The 15,048-nt window shown below is 44.5% G+C and overlaps 1 protein-coding gene across 4 annotated transcripts; it reads left to right on the forward strand.

The window, feature by feature from the left end:
- The first annotated feature begins 6,059 nt into the window (after nucleotides 1–6,059).
- PDP2 (pyruvate dehyrogenase phosphatase catalytic subunit 2) lies at nucleotides 6,060–13,033 on the forward strand. Of its 4 annotated transcripts, XR_002777302.1 has the most exons (3): nucleotides 6,092–6,236; nucleotides 8,113–10,508; nucleotides 11,189–13,033. XR_002777302.1 is itself a non-coding variant. In XM_011380420.2 (2 exons), the coding sequence occupies exon 2, from the start codon at nucleotides 8,168–8,170 to the stop codon at nucleotides 9,782–9,784; it is 1,617 nt and encodes a 538-aa protein (XP_011378722.1). In that variant the 5' UTR covers nucleotides 6,060–6,144; nucleotides 8,113–8,167; the 3' UTR covers nucleotides 9,785–13,033. The 4 variants fall into 4 exon arrangements, 3 of the variants coding, with proteins under 3 accessions (XP_011378722.1, XP_011378721.1, XP_011378724.1); XM_011380420.2 differs by having other exon boundaries at nucleotides 6,060–6,144; nucleotides 8,113–13,033; XM_011380419.2 differs by having other exon boundaries at nucleotides 8,113–13,033.
- Nucleotides 13,034–15,048: the final 2,015 nt, after the last annotated feature.

A 15,048-nucleotide genomic window follows, 5' to 3' on the forward strand; every position in this document is an offset into this window, starting at 1 on the left:
ATAAAGGCAGTTGTTTATAATATATAATAAAAATATATACAAACAGGTAATTTTTAATGAAGTAATATGTGTGTCAGTATGTGAATGCTGGAGCACAAGGACATTAAAGATGTGATGAGGTCTTCTGATGTTTGTCCCCATATTCAGAAGCCCCATAACATGGCAGCTCCTAATGCATTCCGGGCAGATGAACATGAGAATGGTTGCCTTCATGGTGTGATTTTCTTAGATGGTAAACAACTCCTTGTAAAATTCCAAACAATGTAAAGTACAATAATTTGCTATACTAAGACTGTGCAAAGATGACTTTGTGTTTGCAAATCAAATGGAAAAAGGTTGTAGGCTCAAATGAAGATAAATGGATTCTTCACCTGTCTGAACATCCAGGTGAGACCTTCAAAGGTAGAGCAGGACTCAGGCAATCCTTTGTTGTATGAAACTGCCTTGTAGGATTCCTAGCACCCCTGGGGTCTCACCAACCATGTGACAACCACCCCCAGATTCTCCAAATGGTCTTTAGGTGGCACCACAAGTCAAAGGGATGAGAGGGGAGGCCATCTGGGGGTCAGAGAACCACAGGGGGAGAGTACCTGATGAGGGTATGGGGTAGAGAATTGAGCATGGCCTGAAGGAAGTGGGATCCCAGGTAAGAGCACTGATGGAGGGCTCTAAGGAAAGACTTCCCAGTGGCCAGCTCCTGGGGTAGCAAGTTGGTCTCTGGGAAGAAAGGGTTGGGGACCTTCTGTGGACCTGGCTGCCCATCACTCAGCTCCTCCCCAGAGGATGCCACCAAGACCTACACTTTCCTGGGCCCTGCAAGGACAATAAACTATGGGGGCCCTTCATGCACCGCAAAAATTATGGGGACCTCACATATGTAATTAAATATGAAAATTATACAAAATAATATTTAACTGAAAGGTAACTATAAAGAAGGTAAATATGGTTCTGATTTCCCTCATTATGCCTTATTTTAATAAAAGCACCTTCCTTTGATGCCTATGAAAACATACTTCATGTGCCTGTGGGGTGACCAACCAGTGAATACAATTCATGAATTCATTCATTTAATTAGACCCAAGACCTTTTGACGTGGGTACCATTTTTATCCTTATTTTGTAGATGAAATATCGAGGATCAGATCAATTAAGATTCTTGCTCCAGGTCACATAGCAGGAGTTGCTGGGGCCAGGACTGGCCTACCTCAGATCCAAATCTGAGTCACCACTCTCTAGGTCCCTTAAAAGGTATTAGTTGGCCTCTCTACCACTGACAGGTCAATTTCTGGTATTAAGCACTGTGAAGGGGGACACACACACACACACACACACACACACACACACACACGCGCGCGCGCGCGCACTGCCTCCACCAATTCTGGGAAGTGAGATGCTTGGTGTGTTTACGCCCCCTCATGGCCATACGTGAAGCTGTATCTTGGTCTCTGGTCCCTTAGCCAGCTATCCACCAGCAGCAGGGGTCTAGGATTACTGTGCTGGGAATGAACCTTGCCCAGCAGATTGTCAAAATATTTGTATAATTTTGCTGTTGTTTGTGTTCCTGCTTCGCTGGCTCAGTAAGTTCTTGTTTCCTCTGTTGTCCAGGGCTCCAGCCCTGGGCAGAGCAGGCAGCTAGCTGGTCAGTGCCACTGAGTACCACTGGGCTACTAAGGAATGGCAGGCACGGAGGCCTGAGGCAGTGGCCCCACTATTCCTCAAAGGTATAGAGGATACGGAAGCATGTTCCTGAGAGGAAACATCAGGAGCAAAGGCCCTGGAGGTAGTTATATGGAACTGCAAGTTAGTGTGGAATAAAGCTGAATTAAATTTGACCCAGTCTCCAGCATAGCCTGGGGATGGGGGTGTCCTGATTACAGTGACAGGACCCAGTTCTTCGGACAGAAATAGCTCTGGAGCCAAAGAAAGGAGGACAGCTCTTCCTTAACATCCCCCCACACCCCACCCCGTGTCTCCATTGTGTAACTACTGCACAGATTGGGGGAGGGGTCTGCCTATACTACATACATGGGAATGGCTGCCCCCATTCAGCAGATGGAGAAACATAGGCTCTAAATTCAGCTGAGGTTCCTTTCCCAAGTCATATATCCAATAGATGGCAGTGCTAGGGTTCTCGTGTCTGCTTGACCCAAGGCCCAGCTTCTGAAATCACCACATTACATGGGTGCCCTGTGCCAGAGAAGGCATTTGCTTTTGGAAAAGCAAGTGTAAAAAGCGCTCAGTGGCTTGGCACTTTGTAAATGAGCCTCAAGGCCACAGTGCCACCCTGGTTCTAAGCAGGGAATCAAAAATACCCAGTCCATGGATTCTCAGCCTTTTAGGATAAGTGGCATATTCAGGTGGAGGCTCTGATTGTTGCTATTGGCTGATTAAAGTATATTTGGTTTTTCATGAGTGTGTTTGAAATGCACTAGGCCTGCATTGCCCACTGGGGGACCAGGCTCAGAAAAGGCACCTCCATTGTTGGCACCCATTGTTGGCACCCATGGAGATGAAGGCCTTATTTAAACTTTGGTCTTTACCTAAAGAGGGCTAAACGAAAATACAATATGTATGGTGAGAAGGTAACTGTCTTCCCTGGAGAAGTGTACAGGAGTTCTCTCTCTGGATTTGGAGAAGCCCAAACTGGTCCCTCAAGATGTTAAATGTGGATAAGAAGCTTCTAGGAGCATAGCTTGGCTGTGAGTCCAGAAAGCAGAGCACAGACTCCTCTCAGCCACAAGCTTAAAGTGGCTGAGAGGAGTCTGAACTGACTTCCCCCGTGGAACCTGGGGAAGTCAGTTCAGATCTGCAGACTTCATTTTGCTCTTCAAAGAATGGATATATGGGTGTCTCACACAGTATATGGGTTCTGCCAGATGTGACTAGATATTACAGCGCAAAGGAGGCTCTCGGCGAAATGTTTGGGACTGCTGCAGTATAGTTGGACAAATTCATTTTTCTGCATGACTTTTCAGTGTCTTAACTAAGCCATTGTTCATTTTGAACCTCTTCCAATGGCGGGTAGTAGGGATGTGCCCTTTTTTCTCAGAACATTTCCTGGGATAGTGTTCTGACGAGCACACTCTAGCAAAGCTCGAGTGAGATGCTCTCTCAAGTCTTTTCTATCTCTGGCCCAAGGGCTGGAGATGGGACAGGCAGTCCTGGCCATAACATTCAAGCCTTTCCTTTGGTCCACAAAGTCAGAACCTTTGTCCTCGCTGTTTTCTCTTGTAGATATGCTCTCTCCCAGACATTACCAGGGTCATGCCCTAAGTTACTTCAGATCTCTCTCCAAAGCCTAGCTTATTAGAGGAGCCTTTCTTGATTTCCCAGCTAAAATAGCACTCTGGAGGCCCTGCCCGTACCCCAGGTGGCCTCCCGTACCCCAGGACGGCCCACATCTCTCTGTGCTGTGTTTTCTTCCCTCCTGCTCCTATGTGCAAATGTGTAGGACAGACATTATTAGAGATTTGCCTAATTAAATACATGCTGCATGTTAAAAAATGTTTTAAGTAAATAAGAAAATGGAAAGGTAAAGAATATGAAAGTTCATAGAGTTTCGTGAGCCAGAAAAAGCATTGTTAACTGCTGGCATGTGTCCTACTAAACTTTGCATACAAAGAGGCACACACAAAAGGAAGGAAGAAATACACAAATAAGTAATTGTTGTTATTATCAAAAGGTCCTCTCTTCTTTGTTGTAATCTGGTTTTTCCATTTGACATTCTGTCTCTTTTGGGCCTTTCCGACCTCATACTTACTGTCCTGTTAGGTGCTGGGGGCCGTTGCTCAGGCCTAGGCACTGACACTCCACCCCTTCACTCTGCATCCAGCCCAGGGTCTCTGCAAGTACCTCATGGAGTTGCCCATGGGCCGAAAAGGGCTCCCCAGGCACTCGGGTTGGGGCTTCCCCAGAAGCTGCGGAAGAGGCCACAGGGTAAATTTCCTGGAGAACTACATTCACAGGGCGGCACAGGCCATACCATGCTAGACATTGCTTGCTGATTGAATCTACTTCTGGGGGCTCCAGGGCTGTCTCCCAACTTCTTCTTGCCTCCTCTCCACTACACCAGACTCCTGAAGCTCCTCTCCAAATTTACTTTCAAGAAATAATATGAGTCACTGGCAATTTAAAGTGCAAATGGCAACTACGAGGCCCACACAACTGCTCTTTCCAAATGATTCTGATTATGTAAGATAATGCCAGAGGTAGCAATGTATGTTTATTGTAAAAAAATTGTAATGTTTATCTTTGACTCTCTCTTTAGGATAAATTAAAAGAAGTAGAATTAATAGATCAAAGATCTGTCCATTGAGTAGCCTCAGTTCACACTTCCACCTACCAAGATGGCAATGCCCACTCACCAACATTAAGTATTATTCACGTCTTAATATTTGTCAGGTTGATTGACAAAAATCAGCATCTCTTTTTAATTCACATTTGTTTGGTTGTGAGTGAGGCTGAACATTTTAAAATATTTTCTCAGAAAAATGGCAGCCGAGCTGCTGCTTTCTCTTTTTCAAGAGAGAAATAAATTATTTTCCTTCATTTTTTCTGTAGAATAGCTTGGTTCAAAGAAGCCTTAGAAGACTGGATGGGGTTCTTGAGTTGGCCATCACATACTGGGTGACTGAGCTGGTTATAGCCTTTAAACAAAAGTTCCAGTACGCACAAAATCCTCAAGGGTGCATTTTTACTTTGGAAGTGGCGTGTGTGTGGTAACTTAGAAAAACTCTGTGGCTTCAGCTTTAGTGGAATGATGTAATTTTTCTCAGGATAGTGTGGTAGTGCAGCCATCTGTGTGTCTCCAGTAGTTGGCCCAGAGCCTAACACATTTGTAGGTATCCATTAATGCCTGCGGACTGAGTAATTAAACTCTGCTGCCTCTGTCCTGAAGCAGGGCCCTCTGTAACCCCAAATGAACTATCTATACAAAAAACACCTTGTACCTGCGGACGAAAAAGGGGTTCTGTAATATATCATGAATTCTTAATTGGGCAGGTCACTTGGAGGCATAACCACCCTTAAGAAAGCACATAATCTTCTAGTATTCTAATCCAATCCCCACTTTGCTTTCTTCCTGCCCTCACATAATCTTCCTTACATTCCCACATTAATTTCAAATGCATAAAAGAAGCTGCAATCCGGAGCATTTGAAATCTTGCTCCCCAGCATACGGCATTGGTTTTAGTTAAAATAAACTCTTATAAAAATTCTCTATAGGTTTGGACCTTCTTACTTGGACACATCCACTTATTTAGAATTCCTTAGTTATTTTTAGTTTGAGTTTGAAACAGTCATCTCAATATCCAGGAAGAGAGATAGTGCAAATTCTCACTTATTGGTAAAACTTCCGGAAAGGGCCAAGGTGAGTGGCAGTATAACTATTATAACAGGGGCAAGTTTGACAGGAGCGGTTTTATGGCAGGCACATTTTTGGGGGGTCCAGGTGGGCTGGCCTGGCTTCCCAGGTAACCAGTGTGTCTTCCTTCTGGAAGACCACATTCTCAGGATTCTAAGTGGCCTTTTCTGGTTATCTCCTATTTTTCCCTGCCTCCAGAGAAGGGCTGCATTTGACTCATCACAGTTAGAGGAGTTCCATTAAAGCAATTTATAAGGAAGCTGGTGATAACCGGAAGCCCACAAGAGAAAGGACCGAGGGAATACATATTTGGTGTCCTGGTTCTCAGCCTTTCTCAACCTAGCAACCACTAATCATTTGTGGCAACTGTCAGTGGTCAGGCCAATGTAATTGTCAGTTCAAGGTCTAATGTCAGTGGGGAGTCAATGAAAATTTTAGAGCAGGAATTTGAGTTTAAGAAGGGTCACCCTACCTGCTCTGTAGAGGAAGGGTGGCTACAGCCAAGTCGAAGTTGAAGGTGGGGAGACCAGACGAGAGGCTTGGAATAGAGTAGCCCCGCTCCCAACCTACTCTGGGTCAGAGCGGGGCAAGGCGGGTTCGGGATAGGAGAGGAGGAACCGGATTTGGCCCCTCCTGGTCCGTCCCTTCTGCCTGCGCACTCACCCTCCTCACCATTGGGCAATTCTAGTGTCTGTCAAGGGCCCGCCTCCGCAGATGAACCAATAAAGGCTGGGGAGAGGATTTTTCCTTCTTGAGTTGGATCTGCGCTAGAAGCATTTAGAGGTGAGGCTGGAGTAGTGGCAGTTCTGCGGCACAGGCGGGAGGGACCTCCGCGTCAGTGGCGCAAGCTGGTGAGAGCGGTGCGAAAGTCCGAGGTAGGGAAGGGGACTAGTGCGGGTTGTGGATGCCTCTAACCTCGCCGGGCCTCCCCGAGGCCTGGGCCTCCCCCTCCCGCGGCATTGCCTCAGATGATGGGGTGGAGAGCCGAAGTGAGGTGAGGGGGCGGGTCCGCAGTGGACAGGGAAGAGCTGTGTTCACAGCCATGGTCACCCCACTCGCGCCACGCGCCACGTGGTCTCGCGACGAGCCAAGAACCCTTGGCTGCGTACCGGGGCACTAGCTGCTAGAGCCCCTGGAGGACCTCTGTGAGCGCGGCATCTTGACTGAATCTCCCTATTTTATAGGCTGGGAAGCTGGGATTCAGGATCACGGCCGCGCCGGGGTTTGAGGGAGATTCGGAATTGGTGGACTCAGAAGGCCACGCTCTTATGTACGAGGCCGTGGGTCAGAGACTTGAACTTGGGACCTGCTTGTTTCCTTTAGGAACATGAAATTGTTTGGGTCCAGGCTGCGGCGGACCGCCTGGCGTCGGCCTGTGCTACCCAGCTTTTCTATAGGACCTGGGGCGGGGAAGGAAGCAGGCGCCCTCTGCGTGCCCTGGCCCTCGACTCTTGCCCCTTAGTTGGGCAGGGTGAGTTGGGGTGAGGGGAGACGATCCTCAGTTCTGGGAGCTCTCCGATACCCCAGCAGACAAACTCGGGGAAATTAAGATTCGTAAACGAAATCCCAAAACACGTGGGAAACGCTCTTTCTACCGGGTCACCCGCAAAAATAGAAAGTAGAAAATAGAGCAGCTTTTTTTTTTTTTTTTTTTGTCTAAGGAAAAATACCACCAGAGGCGGTTGAAGGTGTTAGGAAATGATTCCTTCATGCCATTGTGGAGGCAGTTGTGAACATTTTGGAAATCAGTTTGGCAATATAAGCCTACACCCTTTGACTTACTAATTCTTTATTTTGGAAATAAGTAGGATAAAATCAAAGTAGAGAAAAGGTGGATGCATAAGGCAGTGCAGTTTAATGTTTTATAAATAGCGGTAGAAATGACCTTCAAATTCCCAACAGAGAATAGTTAAAAGTAAATTGTGATTGTTTATACCAAAATGAGATCTTACACATCCATGAAATGTAATTTCATGAATAAAATGCTCTTAACAGGAATACTGGATTCAAAGCTGTGGTTACAACAATATGAAAATGTGCACCGAATGACTGGAGGAGTATACACCTAATGATAAAAGTAATAACTACCTGTTTTGGAGCAGAAGGGTCATATTTCATTAAATTCTCACCAAATTTTATATGACTAGTAATCTCATCCTACAGATGGACAGCTGGAGTTTGGGCAGTGTGTCTGATGCTGGACATCTAGTGTTATACCTAGTTTGCTATTGGGCCTTTAAAAGTGCACATTTAGCCAATATTTGAGAGCCTGTTGTGTGCCAGGTACAGGACTGAGCCCTGGAGAGCCACTGGTAAGGCAGCCACAGTTCCTGAATTCATGCAGCTTACAGACTAGTGAGAAAGCAGATATTTGAATAAACATTTACAGTCTGCCTAGGGATGGTGAACACGGGAGCTAGACAGCTAAGCCGTAGCAAGGGAAAGGATTTGGGAAGGAAAAGAATAGAGAGATGCTGGGTCAGCCATGAGGAAAGAGTGAGGAATGAGAACCCTCAGTGGCTCTGTAAGAGCAGAGAGCATCTAAAATCCCTGTTTTACACATTTTCTGGAATGTGTTTTTGTGTTACCACGGGTGGTAGAGAGACTTGCTTTGGTATTTTGAGTTTAGTCAAGTCTTTTAAACAGTTTACCTTAAATCACTTTTGTTCAGGATAGTAGCAAATTAAATGTTTTCAGAAGTCATTATTAAGGTATTACATTTGAAACTTTCTTAAACTCTTTAATTTTCAGGTTTAAAAAAAAAATCCCTTGCTCAAGAAACACATTTTGCTGGTATAGTTTCAGAATGTCAAGTACTGCGTCCTACTGGATCTTAAATTCTGCAAGGAACAGTATTGCCACATTACAAGGAAGTGGACGTTTGTATTCAAGGTGTGCCTCAAGTAGGAATAAATCAGAGTGGAAGCTCTTTTCCTGGATACCGACCACCCTAAAAAACAATCCCCCACATGGCAGCTTTGCTCTGCCGAAAGCCTACAGACACACATGGACAGAGGAAGATGATTTCCACTTACAACTCAGCCCTGAGCAGGTAAATGAAGTGCTGCGAGCTGGCGAGTCAGCCCACAAGATTCTTAACCTCAGTAGAGTCCCAAATTCGGTGTTGCGGTTTGAGAGCAACCAGCTGGCTGCCAATTCCCCAGTGGAGGACCGGCGAGGTGTAGCCTCCTGCCTGCAGACCAACGGGCTGATGTTTGGCATCTTTGATGGACATGGTGGCCATGCATGTGCTCAAGCAGTGAGTGAGAGGCTCTTCTACTATGTGGCTGTGTCACTAATGTCTCAGCAGACCTTGGAGCAGATGGAGAAAGCCATGGAAAACATGAAGCCCATGCTGCCCATACTGCAGTGGCTCAAGCACCCCGGGGACAGTATCTACAAGGATGTCACATCAGTCCACCTTGATCACCTCCGGGTCTACTGGCAGGAGCTACTTGACCTGCACATGGAAATGGGACTGAACATTAAGGAAGCATTAATGTACTCCTTCCAGAGACTGGATTCTGACATCTCGCTGGAAATCCAGGCCCCTCTAGAAGACGAGATGACAAAAAACCTTTCACTCCAGGTTGCTTTCTCTGGGGCAACAGCTTGCATGGCCCATATTGATGGAATTCATTTGCATGTGGCAAACGCTGGTGACTGCCGGGCCATCCTTGGTGTCCAGGAGGACAATGGCGTGTGGTCTTGTCTGCCCCTCACCCATGACCATAATGCCCGGAACCAGGCTGAGCTGTCACGGCTGAAAAGGGAGCATCCTGAGTCAGAAGACAAGACGATCATCATGGACGACAGGCTACTGGGCGTCCTCATGCCCTGCAGGGCGTTTGGGGATGTCCAGCTGAAGTGGAGTAAAGAGCTACAGCGCAGTGTCCTGAAGAGGGGCTTTGACACCGAGGCCCTCAACATTTACCAGTTCACTCCCTCCCACTACTACACTCCACCCTACCTGACTGCTGAGCCCGAGGTCACATACCATAGGCTGAGGCCCCAGGATAAGTTCCTTGTGCTGGCCTCAGACGGCTTATGGGATGTGCTGGACAATGACAATGTGGTGAGGCTGGTGATGGAGCACCTGAATGAAGCAAATCGGTATAAGCCAGACCTGGCCCAGAGACCTGCCAACCTGGGACTCATGCAGAGCCTGCTCCTGCAGAGGAAAGTCCAGGGTCTCCACTCTCCTGACCGAAATGCCGCCACACGTCTGATCAGATATGCCATAGGGAGCAATGAGTATGGCGAGATGGAGCCGGAGCGGCTGACAGCAATGCTGACGTTGCCAGAGGACTTGGCGAGGATGTACAGGGATGATATCACTGTCACTGTGGTATATTTTAACTCAGACTCGATTGATGCATATTACAAGAGTGTTAAGAATCTCCCATCCTATTTCCAAGAGTAACTTAAATGCTCATCTAAGACATTTTCCTTACTCTTAAACTGGCTATTCAAACCTTACTGTTAAAAGGACAGGCAGATATAGGTTGCTTAATAATAGACTAATATAAGAAAAAAAAAGAACAACCTAAGTTTAAAAACAATAGCAGTGATTTCACATCCCTGTGTGTTTCGGTCACCTCTTCTATGCAGAGAGGACAGAGAATAGAGACCATAGAATTGGCTTGAGCTCATGTAGGTCAAATCCTTTTATGAAGACACTGTTGTTAAACAGTCAGCCTGAGCCTTCATAGGATAAATTTAATCATGATTCTAAGCACATGAAGGACTTCAGGATCTTCTGGGGTCTTGCTCAAAATCTGCAAACTTGATCATTCTTCTCAATCACAATCATGGACTTTTAGACTATGAAGGAAGGTGTTATCTGTTTTTTATTTACCAAGACTTGGGTTTATAAAGGATATTACAGAACACTTTTCTATGCAACGGTCTAACCTTTTTTGTGATTATACGTCTGAAAACATTTTATAATGCTGAATTCTAGTTCTGTTTTAGCTTTTTAAAAAAACTGAGTCCTCAAACTTGCAAACAGGCCTGCTGTCAGCATGCTTGGAATGACTCATCTTTGTCTTCAGCTGAGAGTGAGAGGGGCTAGGCCTCTGGACCAACGGAATTTACTTGTGCAGCACTGTTTCTTAACCCCCTGAACCTTCAAGCCATACTAGGAGGTAACTACTGTTCAAGCCTTAACTCCTGGCCTTTCCTACATTTATCATTTCCTCCAGTGCTTAGCCTTTAGAGGTTTAGTCATAGCACTTAACCTTTCTAATTACACCTCTCAACAATTCTTTTATTAATTCCTACCTTTGCTATGCTGAACTCTCATCCTGCTGCTGACTACCTGGAAAGAATGCTTTTTCTTCAGATGGTTGTAGGGAAGGAAAAATGTGATCTCCTTGTGTCAGATGTTTAGGTAGGACTGGCTTATGCAGTGGATTGTGGACTTAAAATTTAGCCTTAATCTGGAGAAGACTTTAGAACAGTCACTAATCAAGGCTTCCTATGTGCATCTTGAGAGGCAGTGGGGAGGAGGAAGGAATGAGATTCATCAGATGGAACTCTTGCCCCTAGAATGTGGGATAAATAACCATTGCTACTTGTTAGGAACTAGACCATATTTAGCATAGGAGTTGGGGCAAAAATAAATGTAACCTGTAACGGCTTCCATCAGCTGCACAGTCTTTGTGCTTTTTAGAAAATTAATTCATGTGAATCTTTTTTGGGGGGATGAGTTTTATATTCCCACGAATTCCTATGTCATTTAAACAACAAAAAATGTGTCCTTAAATGGAAACACAGTATAATCCCACAAAAATGACATTTTTATTTTCCTGTTCTATATTCACAGATCTTTCTCATCTCACACTCTGGTGCCATCCACTGAAAGAAAAGCAAATAACTAGATTTAACAAACTTCCTCATTTTTCTTCATGTCTCAGTGACATTTATTCAAGTGTATTGGGATACTTCTAGCCTGAGGACATTTCCCTGTACATTTTCCAGTGCAACTGGTTAGCGATATGGCTTCATCTAAGAAATTCTCTTTCGAATGCTTAGTCTTGGTCCTAATATTCTGAAACCATTAATATTCCTTCAAATCTCTTAGATCTTATTTCAGAAATAAAATGTGAAATACTACCATTCTGCTCTTATGAAGGTTCGTTGCTAGAGCCAAAGACTGCTTGTCTGACAACCTTTGTTCCTTATGCCCGCTTAACCCTGGCACACCGCGGAGCATTTACCTGGAGTATAGTGAATCCTGTTTTAGAGCCAGCATGGTCATAAATGTATCTGATTCAGTAACTTGTGGGATATCTGAGAGAATACAGACTTTCCAGCTGTTTCTCTGCTTCATAGATTTCCTGCTTTCTAATCGATGTATTGAGAGAGAAGAAAGGCCAGTTTATTGTCTGCCTTCTTCCACTGTGGACTTTGTCAGTTCTTTCCGTGAATGCTCCAAGGGGTGCCTCCTTCTGGTTAAACCCCGGTGTTTGTCTCTCTGACCACAGTTCTGTTGTCACAGGCCTTCCTGTTGGGCTACTACTTTAGGGCACTGGGATTTGAGAGGGGCTTGGTGGTACTTGTCAAGTCTTTTATCATTTGTCATTTATCAAAAGCATTTATCATTCCTTTTATGTAAAGATTTCAATTTTGACACTTCTAAAATGAACTAAAACATGAGATTCAACTGTTAATATTTTAGTTGTAACTTTATTCAAAAGTATGCTTTGATGCTTTAAATTGCATATTTATTATTATAAATAAGAAACTTTGATGATATTATCCTAATTTAGGTATTTTATATATAAGTAAAATACAGCCCTGCTGATTCTGGGGATTAGTCAAAATGGATAGAGAAGATGGTATTCTAAATTCAAATTAGTATGCTAAGTCAAGTTACTTAGATATTCAGTTTTCTGAGATGTTAATTGTAACATTAAAGCTAATTTATTATAATGAAAATGTAAACTTTGAGGTATGTTACTATATATAAACATTTCTCCCAGAGGTATGATTGGCCTAAAAGATCCCTAGTGTTGGGCATACTGAGTAAAGTTCAGATTAGACACAATTGAGCTGGCACCTTTTATACATAAGTGAAATATAAACAGCTTAAACTTGAGTTAAAGAAGAGAATAATTGTAGGGACCAAGAAAATGTGTTCAGGATGGGTCTGTCTTGACTCTTTTGTCCATCAGCCCCTGGTGACCCATGTTCGTCTGACAATTTTTGGAAAGCCTTAACTTCCCAGGTTAAGCCAGAATGTCCTGGAACTGAGCCACCTTACTTTTATCTATCTTAAAGTGGTTCATTTGTCTCTGAATGTGACTGTTTCCCATGACGGTAAGAGCCCCAATGTAGCTTTAGAGCTGGGGAATGAATGCTGGTGGTAGCACTTGTCATGTGTGCTGCCATGTGCATTACTGAGTGGAAAACACATTTGGACTGCTGTGCCACCATCTCCTGAACAGGCTGAGGCTCTGTCCCTTAATGCCTCAGGCACCTAATATTTAACCTGCCTCCTGGAAAATATTTCTTATCAAGCATTTACTTGGAAAAATTATTAACTATGTTCTTTAATATTTACTGACATTTGTATTTAAAGCTGTATGCCAACATTCATATTTAACACTGATTTTCTAACCATTAGCGATATTTAAGTAAAACTTATAAATAAAAGAGGCAAATGAAATTTGGTTTCTTTGGTTTGAATATTCTTTTTTTAGGTCCTCAGGGTACCAGTGAGACCAGTCTTTGTTTCATTACCTTTATCTGGCCATGGAAGATTTTAGTCTGTTCAAGAGTCCACCCAAAAGAGAAGTGTTCTCTGCAAATGTTTTGTGGCTGCTGACCACACAGGAAGTCCTCATTTAGTGTTAACCATGTGTGCAGAGACCTAAAAAAAAAGGAAAAGGAAGTAAAGGCTTTTGTCGTGAGGATTTCCACACTCAGTGCCAAAGCCTGTCTGCTGGGATTTCATATTATTTAACTGAGCTTGTTAAATCTTAAATTTATGTTAATCTTAAATGAAGAGCCAGCTTTGGGGAGAGGTCTAGGCAGCCACCTCCATAGAGTTAAAGTCTCCATTTCTTCCTACCCCCACTGACTGTACTAGGTCTCATTGCTGCTGGAGTGGTACAGTTCATAAGGACTGCTCCAATGGATGCTTCTTAAAATGCAAATACATTATTATTAATTATTAATGTCATTAACATCAGTCATTAACACTTAGTGTGGACTAGGGTAAGTTGGGCCTTGAGCAGATTTGGAGGAGGGAAAGGTGGAAAGGGAGCGTCTGAAGTCTGATAAGGTTGACTAGAGGACCTATTGCCTTCTTTTTGTCATGATAAAACAGGCCTACAGGTTTAGAAACTTGCCCTTGACAACCTGATTTGAGCTAAGTTTACAGCCCATGCACTTATCCTAATACTGAGCTTTCAGAAAGGTACAGTAATTTATGAAACATCTCTTATTACTCAATTTTGGCCCCAGGTAATTTGGGATGAGGAAGAGAAGTAGATGGTGCTAAAAAGAAGCTAGATATATTTGACATATACATTCCAATATTTCATCATTTTGGAACATGATAAAAGGGAAAACAATTAAATTTTAAAAATTAAGCTCTTTGCATTCTTTAACTAGAGGGAGAAAGCTCATACTGTTCCTTTCTCCTGTAGAGTTTTTATTTAACTTTGCTTGATGCCCTTAAATGCCCTTAAGTATTTCCCAAGTTGACGATCCTGTGAACCGTGCATGACAGATGCTCCAAATGGCTCCCTCTGGGATGGGTGAACCTTTACAGGATTTCTATGGGTCAGAGTGTCTTTGCTCCATTGGCCCCATTACCTGACCTGCTCCACATGAGAAATCACTTGCTGGGAGGAACAGGCAGGGAGTGAGGTGGCCAGAGTTCCAGTTCTGACCTTTGCTGGCGGTGAGTAAATAGGCCGGACATGTGGAAAAGTGGTCTGTAGAGGGACTGACTTTCCAAAGCCAGCTTTATCGCAGATCGTAAATATCCCTGCCTTTCCAGGATTCTGGAAAGCCCTCATTTGCCCATCCCTGGGGTCAGGTGTGCAGAGCTAACCAAGGATGGCCCCATCCACCTGGGGCTGAGAGGCCCATGACACTGGGCACAATGAGGACGGGAAGGGGCCAGTCCAGGGAAAAAAAGCACAGAGGCGGTTCAGACCAGCAGGTCTGGGAACAGGCTCCCGGGGCATCGTGGACATAGGAATGAGAGTTGCAGTGAAGGCTGAGGAGGAGATAGCCAAAAGTGTCTGGGAGGGCAAGGAGGAGCCCCTCAGGTGGTCTTGAGGGATGGAGAAGTGAGTAAGGCCATGCAACAACCTCAGAGGACTGTGGTGTGACTTGCTCTTCATCAGCCTGGAAAGGGGTGAAGGCAATGCAGAAAGTACTACTTCAATCCTCCCACTTTCCCCACAGCATTATGACCAGGTATTGTTGGGCATTTGTCCTTGTTTTTCTCCTCCACACCCCCATCCCTGTCCTATTGATAGTAGAATGAGTGAGGAAGGATGGGCAGGACAAGTGGATGGATGGGTGGATGGATGGATGGATGGTTAAGGGAGGAGCAGATGAAGAAGAACTAGCAAAAGAAAGAGAGAGAGGTCAGAGAAGTAGGAGGGAAACCATGTGTGGTGGTGAGGAAGAAAAGAGAGAGGGAGAGGAATGGCCAGTACCAGA

The sequence above is a fragment of the Pteropus vampyrus genome, unplaced genomic scaffold, assembly GCF_000151845.1.
Source record: "Pteropus vampyrus isolate Shadow unplaced genomic scaffold, Pvam_2.0 Scaffold394, whole genome shotgun sequence".
NCBI classification, from domain to species: Eukaryota; Metazoa; Chordata; class Mammalia; order Chiroptera; family Pteropodidae; genus Pteropus; species Pteropus vampyrus.